The 16596-nt window shown below is 38.5% G+C and overlaps 1 protein-coding gene across 3 annotated transcripts; it reads left to right on the top strand.

Moving 5' to 3' along the window:
* The first annotated feature begins 2398 nt into the window (after nucleotides 1-2398).
* atad1a (ATPase family AAA domain containing 1a) lies at nucleotides 2399-14299 on the top strand. Of its 3 annotated transcripts, none has more exons than XM_078789867.1 (10): nucleotides 2399-2503; nucleotides 3049-3250; nucleotides 6024-6122; nucleotides 6465-6585; nucleotides 7007-7207; nucleotides 8882-8988; nucleotides 9186-9275; nucleotides 10470-10520; nucleotides 10606-10778; nucleotides 12082-14299. In XM_078789867.1, the coding sequence occupies exons 2-10, from the start codon at nucleotides 3080-3082 to the stop codon at nucleotides 12209-12211; spliced, it is 1143 nt and encodes a 380-aa protein (XP_078645993.1). In that variant the 5' UTR covers nucleotides 2399-2503; nucleotides 3049-3079; the 3' UTR covers nucleotides 12212-14299. The 3 variants fall into 3 exon arrangements, with proteins under 3 accessions (XP_078645993.1, XP_057927734.1, XP_057927733.1); XM_058071751.2 differs by having other exon boundaries at nucleotides 2406-2446; XM_058071750.2 differs by having other exon boundaries at nucleotides 2427-2481.
* The last annotated feature ends 2297 nt before the right edge of the window (nucleotides 14300-16596 follow it).

The raw sequence follows: 16596 nt of genomic DNA, 5'->3' as shown, positions 1-16596 counted from the left end.
TGCCAATGACATTCATGAATGGCTTTGCATGTCTTTTTTGGACTTTTTGGACTTGCAAGAGGTCGGTCCTGCTTCTTTATTGTTAGAACTGTTGTTATGATCACGTGGGTTCTGGATGCGGGAGAGAAGTCCTGGAGTGGAGTTTGAAATGGGAAGCTGGCATCCGATTGCTATAATGGATGTGGGGTGAAACTATACAATAATACTCCCTTTTTAGCTGATATCGGACCAATAGCTGATATCAACACTATTCATTCATTTTCTACCGCTTTTCCTCACAAGGGTCGCGGGGGTGCTGGAGCCTATCCCAGCTGTCTTCGGGCGTGAGGCGGGGTACACCCTGGACTGGTCGCCAGCCAATCACAGGGCACATATAGACAAACAACCATTCACACTCACATTCATACCTATGGACAATTTGGAGTCGCCAATTAACCTAGCATGTTTTTGGAATGTGGGAGGAAACCGGAGTACCCGGAGAAAACCCACGCATGCACGGGAAGAATATGCAAACTCCACACAGAGATGGCCGAGGGTGGGATATCAACACTAGTATTTATTAAAATAACAAAAATGCAGACCCTAATATTATACTGTACTAAATTTGTTATTTTCAACTGCTTGACAACTTACTTATATATTCACTATCTGACCAAAAAAGATGGCAGATTGATGCTAAAATATGAAAGTACATGATGTTAAAAATGTCTCAAATTATCACTCAAGTAAACCATTTCTGTTCTTTGGGACATTGACAAAAGCATCAATCAATTTATTTATATAACACCAAATCATAGCAACAATTAAACAAAAAAAACAACAACAAATATACACCCTTAAGCATTCCATAAGTTGCCACCACTAATAAATCTCCTCGTAAGATGGAAAATATAATAAAAAGCTGTGATGTGACCAACATTAACACCTTGCACACTGAACGTGGTTAGAGTCACTGTTTGATCATTTTTACAGTGATGAAGAAAAGTATTCCAGCCGGAGTGAAAAATCTTGTACAATGTAGTGTGTAATAAGTCATAAACTCCCAGTGATAATGCATTAGCTGGTGTCTCTGTCTCTATAGCAACTGAACAATCAGTTGCCAGACTGTGTCTCTATAGAGAAAGGATTTAGTGTGTGAATGTTTTCAGCTGTGGTATGGTGAAGCTTGACAGCCCTGCCAGCTGATTTTTTTTTTTTGTCTACCCACTTGAGAGTGGCTGTTTAGGCACGGTGCAAGGTGTTGTGGGAATGTGGAACCCCAGCTGCACTTTGCAGATACACAAGCTTGCACGTTGCTGCCCAGACCCATCAAAATGGTGCTGTTTGGCTGCTATCTCCTGGGGCACCGCAGCAGTAAAAGCGGGGGATTAAGCCTTTTTATAAAGTATTTTCAGGGCCAGAGGTGTGTTCAATAGCAGTCATGTGTGCCATTTTCTTCAACAAGACCAGACTTTCAATTGTATAATGCTTCAAGCTTAGACTTTCACATCCTAATTGGACTACACAAGGGACTTTGAGCCCTCTTACCTTCCAAAGGGATAAAATGAAAACAATAAACAATAGCAAAGACATAAAAATAATGTTTTTGTTCCATTGTTCGAAAACCTAATTATGCTCTTAGAGGAGAATAACCGGTCAGTCAGGAGAGGAAAGCAGTGGAAGCATGTAGAAAACAAAGCCAATGTGCAAAAATAAAACAAAATTCTGCTTCAACATTAATCTGTATTCCCTGAGTAAAATATCACAAATACATTTTAGGGTTTTAAACTGCATTTTGTCTCAGCCCCTTTATTCTATTGTCCAAGTCCAAATCCCTGACCAAAGATCCATCTGGATACAGGCTATAACCGCATTTCCACATTTATTGCACAATCTGCGACAATTAACAATCCCATTGACCCCTGTGTGATAAATAGCAGTCGAGGGAATCCCATTTGTTAGGGTCTTATCTTTGAGTCCCCTCAGAAGACGGGATAATCCGTTATCAAACCGTAATGGAAATGAGTAAAAGCCAAACACATATGCGGTTTTAAGATTTGTAAAACTGTTTGCACTATTTTCCCCAAAATATTTATGTTATATATTATTTGTCCTACATCCAACCCTTGCATGCTTTTAATCTCCATGGTGAATAAAGTCAGTGTGACATACAGTGTATGTGACATGTATAGATATCATAACCTAATCAATATCCAAATATCTAGATTGTGTGCAATAGTAAAAAAATATTCCTCGTTATTATGTTATTGTCTAACATTATTTACAGTTAATGTTTATCTCAACCTGCTGCAGTCTTGTGGACGCTGTCCATGGTTCTGATGTTTGTAGCGCTGTGCAAAGTCTGCTCTCTAGTGGGGACTTTTTGTAATGACAAACATTGTCTCCTGTTCCGGAAATACAGGAAGTTTATGTTTCCACCCGACGTAGTATACGCGACGTACCCCAGGTTCGTGTATATTTACATCCTCTAAATCGTCTTCGGTAAGATTGTCACTTTTAACGTGTAAGTACAGTTTTGCATGGTAAAAAAATATTGAATTATGTTCGTTTATCACTGACTGCGTTGTCCGGCAGCACACATTGAACTGAAGAGACGCAGGTTCATAGCCGTAGCTTCCTATAAGGTGCTATGGTGCGTTGTTGCCGGTGGAATTTAATTGTAAAAAAATTAATGAACAAAATAAGTTTATGCCCTTCCTAAGTTAGCTGTAATTATGGGAAGCAGTGCTTTAATTTTTTTTACAGATGGATTGTTATCGTCAATTTATAAAACTACTGTGATTTACTGTATTTAAATCATTGACAGTGCGCACTACTGATAGCACTTGGAGTATAAGTATTCAATCATTTTATTTTATGGGTTCATAATATTTGAAATCATTTAACTTTTAAGTTAATTTTGGAGGACAGGTTTTGAAAATGTGGCAACAAATAAATTGAACATGTACACTTGTTCATACAACAGGCATGCATTACATTTATGATGCTATTATAGAAGTACCTATCTGCCTGTGTTGTGTTCACCTGACTTCTACCACACCAATTCAGTAAGCCGATGGACTGACATCAGGTAGCTGAGATGCTGAAAGATCTTCCCCGGGAGGCTCTGTTGAGGCCATTGACCAGGAATGAGGTGGTGGGCATGCTAGTAAGGTTGACCATCTTTGGAGCGGCCACCTACTACAGCATCAAATGGGTGGTGGAAGCAATGGACCCTACCTCCAAACAGAAAAACCAAGCCAAGAAAAGGGTATGTGTTTCAACCTTGATCAATTGATTTGATTTTTAATGAATAATTTTTTATAATTTTGTATTTACAATCATTATGTGACACCGGAACACATTCAATTTTTCTGTGCATTATAACGCCAGAAAACACGTCATTGGAACACACCTATTTTGACTACAAAGCCCTCTAAGATTAAAAACATTCCGCCCCCCCAGGCAGAGAATCACGTTGCTGTGTTCAAGCCAGATCAGGCTATAGTGAAACATACACACACACACAAAACAGTTAGAATGGCCGCTGTCATTGGGATGCCGACTGGTGGAATAGCATCGATAGTATCTTTCATCACAAGATGTGTGCTCCCTGTTGAGCAAAATAATCCTCAGGTTAATAAAAAGAAACATTCGGAATAAACTAGCATCTTGCTAAGTCTTAGGAGCGATGTTGTCGGGTCTAAATTGAGAGGTGGTATCTTCAGTCTGTCCTGTTGTTTTGTTAGTAGCTTGTGGAATCTTCAACTATTCAGCTTATTGCCACAATCTTCAACAGTAAACATGCAAGGCATGATTTACAGTGGTATGAAAAAGTTTGGGCACCCCAGGATAAATCACTGGTTGTTTGGATCAGCTATTTCAGTTTAATATATCATATAGCAATCAAACATATTGATGTATAAGAGGTGAAAAGAAGTTTATAGGATTTACAGAAAGTGTGCAATATTTTTTTAAACAACAGGGAGATGCATAAATTTGGCAACCCTTTTGACCCCTGACCTGCATACACAGGTGAAGCCAATCATGAGAACGGGTATTTAAGGGGACATATTATGCTCTTTATTCGACTCTAACCAGCACACAAAACTTTATAGTTCTTCCAGAATCTGCACATGTTCGGCTGTATTTTGGGGGATTTTGTGGTACCTGTGAAAACGTTCTGTTTTAAAGTCACACTTGCAAATACTTAAAAGGAGTTCCAGTTTGTGCCGGCAGAATTCTGCATCTATTAAAGTTTATTGAGAACTTTGGATGATGAGCTATAGAGGACGCTCTTACAGTAGTCAAGTGTGAAGGTGGTGGATGCACGGATAAGAATTTGAGCAGAGGAGAAGGGAAGTGATGGTCGTAGGCAGGCAACGCTTTTGAGGTGAAAGAAAGCAAGTTTTGTAATGTGGTTGACGTGGTGTTCAGAGGTTATTGTCGAGAAAAACGCCAAGGTTGTGGATGTAAGTGGAGAGTGAGTGTAGGTATCGAAGGTAGAAGTCAAATTCAGATACTTTTTTGTGGCAGATTTGGGACCGATGATGAAATTTGAAGGAAGTTTGAGTGCATCCAAGATTTAATTTCAGTGAGGCAGTTTGTCAAGGTGGAGTGAGTTATAGTGGTGATGTACTGTGATGGATGTCATGGATGACAGCGTAGCAGTGAAAGTGGAGACCATGCCGGCAGATGATGTTACCAAGGGGGAGCATTTAAAGAATGAAAAGTAGTGGGCCAAGCACTGAAGCCTGGGGGGCACCTTGTGATAGTGGAGCAGTGGAAGAGGTGCAATTGTTAATACTTATAAATTGTCGTCTGTTTGTGAGGTATGATGTTAGCCAGGAGAGGGCAGAGCCAGTAATGTTCAGGGAAAATTCCAAACCGGAGAGGAGAATGGAACGGCTGATGGTGTCAAATGCAGCTGTGAGGTAGCTACGGAGGAGAATGCTGAGGTCGCCACAGTCTGAAGAAAGTAGGAGGTCATTGGTGACTTTAAGGAGTGCTGTTTCTGTGCTGTAATGAGATTAGAAGGGTTCAAACAGGTCATGGGTGGATGTTAAGATGGATGGCCACAGCACGTTCCTGAATTTTAGACTGTAATAGGAGATTTGGGATCGGTCGGAAGTTGCTCATGGGACAGTGGAGTGAACTGTGACAGGGGCAGAGTGGTATAGGGGAGCAGATTAGTGATTGAAGAGGAGGCCATGTTGGAGTAGATAGTGTCAATCTTGCTTTGAAAGAATGATAGAAAAGTATTGCATTTGTCAACTGAACTCCACAAAAAGAAATGAAATCCCGTAAGCGACAACTAGAAAGACTCGGCAAGAAAACTGGTTTGACTATCCACCACCAAGCCATTACTGACTACATTCATCAATACAACGATGCTATCAACTTAGGTCGGCCCCCCGACTACTCCAACCTCATACACTCTGGCTCTTCAAATCACAAGACTCTCTTCTCTACAATAAATAAGCTTGTTGCAAGATTTTCGTTGTATAAACTATCTGAAAGCCATATTTTCTTGAATCGTTAATTGTATTAAAATATTTTTTTGCAGCGCAGTTGACAAGTGTGATTCATATGAAGATGCTTGGCCAAAATGTGGGAGTTTTTTGCAGTTGGGAGTTGAATTTAAATGAATTGGCGTGAAATATTGTAGGCTGCACGACGGTCGAGTGGTTAGCACGCAGACCTCACAGCTAGGAGACCAGGGTTCTATTCCACCCTCGGCCATCTCTGTGTGGAGTTTGCATGTTCTCCCCGTGCATGCGTGGGTTTTCTCCGGGTACTCCGGTTTCCTCCCATATTCCAAAAACATGCTAGGTTAATTGGCGACTCCAAATTGTCCATAGGTATGAATGTGCGTGTTAATGGTTGTTTGTCAATTTGTGCCCTGCGATTGGCTGGCGACCAGTCCAGGGTGTACCTGGTAGAAAATGAATGAATGAATGAATATTGTAGGTTTTGATTTCTGAATTTCTCTATGGTGGAATCTGAAGTTTTGGTCTACTATTAATCAGCCATTATGCCCCCAGGCGGAGAAGCTTATGAAGAGGATTGGTGTTGAAGGCGTCAAACTTACTGAATATGAGATGAACATTGCAACCCACCTCGTTGATCCACAAACAATGAAGGTAACTATTTTAATCCAATGTCCATAACATCAAGTGTTATTAAAAAACGAACTCGTAGGCCGCAATGGTTGGTACACCCACACCATCTAATCAGCACCTTTGCAAGAGCTGCATCAAACAACTGGTTGACACTGTAAGCTACTGTAATGATTGATTTAACATATAAGTATATATCAGTATGACTTTTGTTTGCACTACTGCATTGCAGTGTGGCGTTTGTAATAATTTGGTCCCTCTTGGAGCAAATTCATAAAGTGACAGTGACAGTTTTATAATACCCCTTAATTGCTTTGCAAAGACAAATGCTCACATCTTAACTGCATGTTGCCTTCCCCCTTGCAGGTGTCCTGGAGAGATATAGCAGGACTAGATGAGATAATCAATGAGCTACAAGACACAGTCATTTTGCCCTTTCAGAAAAGACACCTTTTGGCTGGATCCAAACTGTTTCAGCCACCTAAAGGTACATCAGCAATATGTTGTTAAACTGAACTACAATGAAGTTATTAGGTTTTGTTTATTATTATATTATATTGTTGTTTATTATTAGGTTTTGTTTCAATTTATGCAAATATGTTATGTTTAAAAGCATCAGGCTTAGGTCATGCATTCAAAGTTGTAAAATATTTCAAAATGTGCCTGCATTGTTTTGTAGTTTTTTTCGTAAAAAAAATATTGTCCCGTATTAGAGACCATTTTGGCAGAAGGCACAAATCAAAGGAAATACAGCTGGAAAAAGTGTATTCCAGATTCTAAAGCGTTTTCTGTGTAGGTTATTGTGTGTAGCTGCTCTACAGGAGTCCACAACTCATACAAATGGGCAACCATGATAGGCCCCCTTTACAAAGTGTAAATTATGACCTGTTCATATTTTGTCCCTGCAGGTGTTTTGTTGTTTGGTCCACCGGGATGTGGGAAGACCATGATTGCTAAGGCAACGGCCAAAGCTTCTGGCTGCAAGTTTATCAACCTGCAGGCGTCCACGCTTACCGACATGTGGTACGGCGAATCCCAAAAGCTGACGGCTGCCGTCTTCTCATTGGCGGTCAAACTTCAGCCTTGTATAATTTTCATTGATGAAATTGGTGAGTGAAACAATGACTAGATTATTTTAAAAATGTTTAATAAATACATATATTAGGGTTAGGCGATATTTTTTATGTACCTGTATACCGGTTTAGATTCTTCCCATGATAAGAAAATGACTTATACCGGTATAAATGATAAATATGAACAAGCCGAGTTGATGACTGCCTGCTCGGCGCAGTGGATAGATAAGATGAATGAAATGTTGTCATTGTGAGGAGTAGGAACATTTGTATTTACTTGACAGACCGCTCGGTCGTGGCACAAAATCATTATAAACACTGAATAATCCCTTCCAGACCAAAACAGGTTGAATTGGCGATAAACATAAAACATATAAAAATATATTACATATGCAGTTGGAATTGCATGTGTGACTACATTTTCCTTTATCACAAGCACAGGCATTGTTGAAGATTCAGTAGAAATGTGTGTAGTTAGCCAATTTGGCTTAAACGAATAGTTTATTTGTTTTTATTTGACATGGAGTTGTGTGATAATTTAGACCAAGAATAAGTACAATTTGCTTAAATATCCATGCATCCATTTTCTATACCGCTTATCCACGAGGGTGGAGGGCATGCTGGAGCCTATCCCAACTGTCTTTGGGCGAGAGGTGGGGTACACCCTGGACTGGTCGCCAGCCAATCATAGGGCACATATAGACAACCATTCACACTCACATTCATACCTATGGACAGTTATTTTTAATGATAATAAAACATAATACTAGTCCAAATTCAAACACAACACAGTGATCATTTTTTTTTTTTGAGTGAGGGCGCGAGCTTCGAACGGTGATGTAGCGAGCGCAGTAGTTTTTGGCAGTCCGTCATTTGCACAGCTCATATTCATTCATTTTCTACCGCTTTTCCTCACAAGGGCGAGAGGCGGGGTACACCCTGGACTGGTGGCCAGCCAATCACAGGGCACATATAGACAAACAACCATTCACACTCATTCACATTCATACCTATGGACAATTTGGAGTCGACAATTAACCTAGCATGTTTTTGGAAGGAAACCAAAGTCCCCCGAGAAAATCCACGCATGCACAGGGAGAACATGCAAACTCCACACAGAGATGGCCGAGGGTGTAATTGAAGGAATTGAGGTCTGCGCGCTAACCACTCGACCGCCGTGCACAGAGCTCATATCAAACAGTAAAATTGAGTCAACTGCATGAACAAATTCCACATGCTCATCATAAACATGTGATCAAATTACTTTGTGCCACAAGCAGCACTGTCAAAATGACATTTGACAGCAACATTTTCCAGAAGTGTCACAAATAATTGGTTCAGGCTTCTAAACAAGCATCACTGTCCCGCATATGCTCGTGTTACACCTAGGGCTGGCTGACAACACAGCTGATATGGTTACAACATAGTTCAAATTACTGTTTGTAAAATGATGAATGATTTTCATCCTCACACTCTGAAACTTCATCAGAATGTATTAACATTTTAGTCATCAAGCAGGCACATCAGTACATGAGGAACAAAGCCATGCATTTCACACAAAAACATTCCTTAAATTGTGGTTTAGTCTTCAAGTCTGCTGTGTTGAATCAGTACACACATCCTGGTTTTGTCTAATGCTGCAAAAACTATTTGTGATCCCACTTTGATTTTCATGTACACATGAATCTTCTCTACATTTGTCTTTGTTAGAGTCATTTCTCAGGAACCGCTCCAGCCTTGATCACGAGGCCACTGCCATGATGAAGGCCCAGTTCATGAGCCTGTGGGACGGGCTGGAAACATCCTCAGCCACTCAGGTATAAATTGAAAGATCTGACTCGGTGCCAGCAGCTGTTGGGTGTGTTTAGAGCAGTGGTCTCCAACCTTCTTTTTTCTTCTACAAGCTAATTTTACAAAATGAAAATGGACCACAGATACTGGTACCTTTTGCAGTGGTGCCACATTTTACTTGTTGCTTCCAGACTATCATGACATGTTATTGTTCTCACTTTAGGTCATGATCATGGGGGCAACAAATCGACCACAAGATGTGGACCCTGCTATCCTGCGCAGAATGCCCACCACTTTTCATGTTGGTCTTCCTGTAAGAACTCTTCTTCTGTTCCTTAGTTCATTTGCTGTGTCTAATCAGAATATGATCCTAAGTTTGAGGGATCTTGGATTGCCTCACTTTTTCTACATTTTTATTCATAGAACAAAGCATGGTTCTACATAAGGATATTATATATAAGTACAAAATAAGATATCTTTGAATCCGGTCTTGAATCCGGTATACAGTATAAGTTTAATCTTTTACATGTCACACATCTATGGTGCGTTCAATGACCACTAAACAAAGTGGGAAATCTCAGCGTCCTATATTTATTAAATATAACTATGAGGAAAACTGCTGTTTTTTTTAAATATCACCATCATCTACAATCCTTGTGTGAGACATGAACACATGTCTTTGTCTCCTCTGTGCGTTCTGAAGATATAAATGATGTTTGCTAAATACAAGGATGAAGAGTCTTGAACCGGTCATGATGTGCTATATATATCACTATATTGACACTTACTATGGTACACATTATGCCATTGTATGGTCATATCACCTTGTACTTCGGTACGGGACAAAAAATAAAAAATAAAAAACCTTGAACTATATTAGGAAAGCAGGAAGTGAAGAAATGTAACACTTACTGATTGTAAAAGTACCAGATGGAGGGGTAGGATTTAATAAGCTTTGCTTCTTCCTACTCCTTTTGGACATGTGGAACTGTCAACTGATTATGGGATGCATTCAATTGTAATCTGATGCATGTTCAAATGAAATAAAACCATTACCATTAAAAACCGATAAAAAGAGGCAGCTCATCAATGCACGTAATGGGACATACATAGTCCGCCTAGAAAACACCCCCAAAAATGTTCTATGGTTTTACGGTTATTAACATGCTGTGACCATTTAGTCATGGGTACGTTCATGATAACATGTAATACTTACAGTATTTTGCCCTACTTAATACATTAATACGCCGGTAACGTTATGTCAATGGAGCGTTTTGGAGGCATTATAGGCGGAATAGTTGCATCCCACTACATGCATTATTAGCTGTCTCTTTTTAGCTGTTTAAAGAATGATAAATTGCAATTATGCGAGGACATAAATGAAATCATTGAGTAAAATCTTTTTCAACTTCTCAAGAACAGGTTTTGCATTCAATGTCACGGCACTTGTGTCCTAGTTAATGTGCTTTATTTTTGTCTTAACAAGAGTCGTTGTCTTTTTCTGCAGAACGCACGACAGAGACAGGACATCATGAGGCTGATTTTAGCTGGAGAAAATGTAAGATATGTGCAGTGCAGAGGATTTAACACTACTGCCCTGGCTGTGATTCTCTCATTTTACCATCCTACTTTCTCCTGAGCAGCTGAGCAACACCATTAATCTGAAGGAGATAGCCGAGAAGACGGAAGGCTACTCTGGCAGCGACCTCCGGGAACTTTGCCGCGATGCCGCTATGTACAGAGTTCGAGACTACGTGCGTAAGGAGCAGATGAGGCAGATCGCTCAGCAGTTAGGAGAAGTCCAGGAGGAAGAAAAGTAAGACACTCACACATTTCTGATGAGCTTCTATTTGCAGAATAACAGTAGCAACAACCTCAAACTGCAGCTTGAGGGTAGGCTCTCATGCCGACTGTACATTTTTAATGCTACAATTTACAAATTATTCATGTTGCGGTATTTAGATCACAAAGCACTCAAAGTGATTGTGATATTATGAATCATGAATTGAAAAAGTATACAAATTCAAATGATAAAGGTCAGTGCTAATTTAAGTGTTCTCGTTAGAGGGTGAGATATTTGAATACACCAAAAAGTGTGATTCTTGTTGCTTTCATATCAGGATAACTAATGTATAACAACTTATAACCACTCAACAGACACTCCATTGTAATGGTAATGGTTTTATTTCATTTGAACATGCATCAGATTACAATTGAATGCATCACATAATCAGTTCACAGTTCCACATGTCCAAAAGGAGTAGGAAGAAGCAAAGCTTATTAAATCCTACCCCTCCATCTGGTACTTTTACAATCAGTAACTGTTACATTTGTTCACTTCCTGCTTTCCTAAAAGTTTTTTTTTATTTTTTTAAAATTATTATTATTTTTTTTTTTAGTTTTATGTTTAGTTTTGTTTTTTGTTACGTACCGAAGTACGAGGTGATATGTCCATCCAATGACATAATGGGTACCATAGTAAGTGTCAATATAGTGATATATATAGCACATCATGACTGGTTCAAGACTCTTCATCCTTGTATTCAGCAAACATCAACTGCTTGTATTGTTTCTTGAATTGTGCATTGTTTGATTTCCTTACTCAATCCATTCCATAGTTTGATTCCACATACTGAAATGCTATGGCTTTTTAACATAGTCCTAGCATATAAGTGTTTCAAATGTACTTCTTCCCTGAGATCATATTTCTCCTCTCTTGTAGAGAAGTATTGGATGACATTTTTAGGTAATTGGTTATTTTTAGCCTGATGCATTGTTTTAGCTGTTTGAAGTTGTGATTTTAGAAATAAGGAGTTCTCTGTAGGCGGCATTATGAATTATCCTTACTGACCTTTTTTGCAGTACATTTAGCAAGTGAAGATTGCTTTCATAGTTATTAGCCCATATTTCCACACAATAAGTAAGATATGGTAGAACCACAGAGCAATAAAGAGTGTGGAGTGATTTCTGATTGAGAACAAATTTTCCTTTGTTCAATACTGAAATATTTCTGGCCACCATTCAATACACATACGTAATATAATAATGACAATCCTAATCAACTGACTATATTAATGAACTCTGCTCGCGTGAACTTAGTTTCATGTTCTCTTCTGCAGACCAGTGGATGAGGAGCAATTGCGTCCAGTCACCCAGCTCGACCTCCTCTTTGGGCTGGATAAGATGAGGGAATCCAAACGAGCCACAGCATCTATGTTACCGAGCGTTTCTGAAGTTCCACTGGACTGAACTGAAGTTGCAAGGACTTTTTTAAAGTATTTATTTTTTCTGTTCTTAATTATCCACAGCGGTTTTACTCCTCCAATCATCGGTATACTATAAGTAAATCCCTGCATATTTGTGATTCAACATTTGGAACTCTACAAATGTATAAATTTTTGGTCAAAAAAGTAAAAAAATTTATTATATATTTTTTCCTCCAGTAGTAGGCTGTTGTCTCAGTAGAAAACACGTAATTCCCCATACGTCAGTAAAAATTTATAAATAGATAAGAGGTGTTCTTAGACCAGTTAAGAACTTCGCCTAGTCCACAAAACACATGGAGACTGGTTGGGCAAACTCCATGCACCTTCTGACATTGAAGGACCCTCCTCTCCAGATCCCTTGAATAGACCTTACCAGGATCCTGAGAAGTGTGATCCAATTTTAGTTTATGCACCCTTCAGTCCCCTTTCTTAAAAATGGGAACCAGCAACTTGGTTGCTTTTATTGCAAATGTTGATCCCAAATCAGAGGAGAACATCAGCATCAAGCTAGCAGGTTTGGAGGTGGAGGAGCATCTCAATTGACTGGTGGTCTCAGCAACTGTAAACTATTGTCTTCAGGCTGGCAGCATTGGTTCTTAAAGCCTTATTTAATGAACTATATATGAAAAAGGTCCACTTTTTCACTCCTTCCACTCCTCCAGCTCTCTAATGGGATCCATTATTACAACATCACTCCTCCATGTTCAACCATAGTCAATGCAGAGCACTTGATGAATATGGATGAGCTGGATGATTTTTTAAATAGTGAATCATGGTGGCAGCTAAAAGACAGTTTGCATGATGTTCCATCTGCCATCTTAATGAGTGCTATGCTTTTTACTTAAATTATACCAGGGATGATATACAGACAATTTGACAGTTATGTGTTTCTATAGAAATAGTTGAAAAATACACACAGGCCTAATTGTTTTCAATTAATGGAATGGAACATTTTGTTTCCCCTCCTGGTTATAAAATTCCATATAGACTTTCCTGACCCTAAGTAGTACAAAACATTGATTGTCGACACTTTGTGTTTTGCATATGTTCCCAATATTATGTTTGTGTTATCCATACTTGTGTATTATCATAAATAAGCATTATTTTTGCTGTCAAGCCAGGTCTAATATAGCTGTTATTGGGCAAATAGGGAAAAAATAACTTGTTTTGCACACTTTGTACCAAAAAGGGTATCTTTGTGTAATGTAATGAATACCTCGTCAACAACTGTATGGTCATAATAATAGATCTAAGTCAGGGGTGTCCAAAGGTGGCCATTTGCGACCCATGGTACATTGTCAAAACAATGTGAAAACAAGAAAATAGCAAAAATGTCAGTAATACGACAAGAATAAAATAGAATTCTTAAGAGAATAAAATCAGAATATTGCAAGAAAAAGAGGTCATCTTATGGGAAAGAAAGTTTTACGAGAGTAAAGTGATAATAAAGCAGCGGGCAGACCAACATAGATTTGTTTACAAAATCTGAAATATCAAAGTGGCCAATCCCTCCTTACATTTTTCAATATGCAGCCCTCAATGGAAAAAGTTTAAATAAAGACACCTCTGATCTAAGTGATGGCACTCGTGAGTCAGAATATGCAAGGATTTGGATGTAAATATCAGCTTCTCATACGGCACGCATCATATGTAATAATGTACAGTATTGAACATGTATGTCTCTACGCAAGCACACGGGGGCGCTACGGCTGTACTGCTTCTCACATTTAGGTGACCATGAGCCTTGCATGTACCATCCAGTCACTGATTGTTGCTCCAGGGTTCATTTTCAAATCAATACGTATTTATCTGTGGCTTGATTAGAATACCACAGGTGACAAAAATATCAGATTGTTGCCGTGTCAACCAGTGCAGCTTTTAAAAAAATGTGTCTTTATTTGACTCATGTTGTACTGGTGCAGGTTGAACTGCATAATGTATATATTTATTACATTTACAAAGAAGAAAATGTCGGTTAAATGTTGCATCAGTCATTTCTTGTATGGATTTGTTACAATCACATACATAATAAACTGTCTGTGTTGTCACACGTCAAAGAAAATAATGATTGACATGACAATGTTTGTATTGTATCATCTCTGCAGTATTCTTATTGTATTTTAGAAGCTCAACGTAAAGATGTTGCGCGTCGATCGATGGTTCCATTGTTGGCGCTGCTTAACAAAAATGTCACATCGCCTTTCATCAAACCTGTTGACAGTCTAAATATGTGAAAATTATAGTCTACGGCTGTAATAGCTGTCTGGCTAAGTGGTCAGAGGTCATGAATTCCTAATTATATGCTGCTTCAAAAAAATCTTAGAAGAAGTAAAAGCTTTTTATGTGACAGCAGCAATTTAGAATGCAATAATGGCTTCTCATCTGGCTTTATGTGTCCTAACAATCAGATCTGCTCTGAGTGACCCTGCCGTGTGAGTGTGCAGAGCATTTGTCCCATAAGTCAATTTTTACTGACACTTGCCTTTAAAGCTATTGTGCATAATTACAGTCTGGTATTAACATTTAGTACCCAATCAATACTATGTTTAATTTAATCAATAGTATATTTGCAGAGATTGTAATATGAGATGACAGGTGACAGGTCCTTATCAGGGGCGTATTTAGTAATTTTGGGGCCCTCCACATCCACATTTATTTATTTTTTTTACCAAATGTGAGTGTGTAATTTTGGCCACTTTTTCCTGCTTTTGAAATCTGTTAGCTACAGTAGTTACATTGCCATGTTTATACCCCTCCCCGTAGAAAATGATTTGAAATATTAATGTGGATCTTCTATCAAGTGTGAATATGAGGGATTATTACCTCCGCCAAGCACAGCACGGAGGTTATGTTTTTTTTTTTTTAGTTTTTTTCCGCTTACCGAGTCAGACACTTCCAAAGTCAAAATTCCCAACTTAGCATACTAGCATTTTTATTTTTAGCTCTTTTCAATGGTAGACACTTTATATAAAGGCTAAGCTAATACTATTATTCTATGTGTTAGCATGCTAACATTAGCATAGTAGCATTTTTTTATAGCTCGACACTTATATAAACAGCATTATTATGCTAGGTGTTAGCATGCTAGGTGTTAACATGTTAGCATTGATGGCACGATAATATTAGCATTGTCTTATTTGAGCTCTTTTCATAGGTAGATTATTATATAAACACTTAGCACTATCATGATAGGTGTTAGCATGTATTGTTTAGGGGACGTCCGCACTGTCTCGCTTTACCAAGTCAGACCCAAAGTCAAAATTCTCAACTTAGCATACTAGCATTTTTATTTTTAGCTGTTTTCAAAGGTAGACACTTTATATAAAGGCTAAGCTAATACTATTATTCTGTGTTAGCATGCTAACATTAGCATAGTAGCATTTTTTATAGCTCGACACTTATATAAACAGCATTATTATGCTAGGTGTTAGCATGCTAGGTGTTAACATGTTAGCATTGATGGCACGATAATATTAGCATTGTCTTATTTGAGCTCTTTTCATAGGTAGATTATTATATAAACACTTAGCACTATCATGATAGGTGTTAGCATGTATTGTTTAGGGGACGTCTGCACTGTCTCGCTTTACCAAGTCAGACCCAAAGTCAAAATTCTCAACTTAGCATACTAGCATTTTTATTTTTAGCTGTTTTCAAAGGTAGACACTTTATATAAAGGCTAAGCTAATACTATTATTCTGTGTGTTAGCATGCTAACATTACCATAGTAGCATTTTTATAGTTCCGCACTTATATAAACAGCATTATTATGCTTGGTGTTAGCATGCTAGGTGTTAACATGTTAGCATTGCTGGCACGTTAGTATTAGCATCATCTTATTTTAGCTCTTTTCATAGGTAGATTATTATATAAACATTTATCACTATCATGATAGGTGTTAGCATGTATTGTTTAGCGGACGTCTGCACTGTCTCGCTTTACCGAGTCAGACCCAAAGTCAAAATTCTCAACTTAGCATACTAGCATTTTTATTTTCAGCTGTTTTCAAAGGTAGATACTTTATATAAAGGCTTAGCACTATTATTTTATGTTAGCATGTTAACATTAGCATAGTGCGCCAACAGGTTTGTTTTGCTCCCGTCTTCAGTCAATGTGCATATGTGCAGTAACATGGAATAGTCCATTGCATGAGACAATTTTAAATACATTTTGATGTCGTTTTAAGTGTGTTTTTTTTAAGTACAGTCATCTGTTTTGATGAGACCTTTGGGAGCCCCTGGAAATATCAGGGCCCCAGCAAATTACCTGCTTTTGCCTAAGTAAGTCCGGCCCTGGTCCTTGTAAAGGTTGTGCGTCATTTAATAGAGGCGTCATAGTATCCGTAGGCCAAAGTCTTGTTTGATTGAC

This window comes from Doryrhamphus excisus, linkage group LG3 (assembly GCF_037039965.1).
Source record: "Doryrhamphus excisus strain RoL-2023G ecotype Guam linkage group LG3, RoL_Dexc_Guam_v1.1, whole genome shotgun sequence".
Taxonomy (NCBI): domain Eukaryota; kingdom Metazoa; phylum Chordata; class Actinopteri; order Syngnathiformes; family Syngnathidae; genus Doryrhamphus; species Doryrhamphus excisus.
This window is presented reverse-complemented; position numbering and strand designations above follow the sequence as displayed.

Excerpts from the sequence above, each read along its gene's own strand:
- atad1a (XM_078789867.1), top strand. The coding sequence starts at position 3,080 with ATGCTGAAAGATCTTCCCCGGGAGGCTCTGTTGAGGCCATTGACCAGG. Across the intron at positions 6,123-6,464 it reads TTGATCCACAAACAATGAAG|GTGTCCTGGAGAGATATAGC; the intron begins GTAACTATTTTA and ends TCCCCCTTGCAG. Across the intron at positions 6,586-7,006 it reads ACTGTTTCAGCCACCTAAAG|GTGTTTTGTTGTTTGGTCCA; the intron begins GTACATCAGCAA and ends TTGTCCCTGCAG.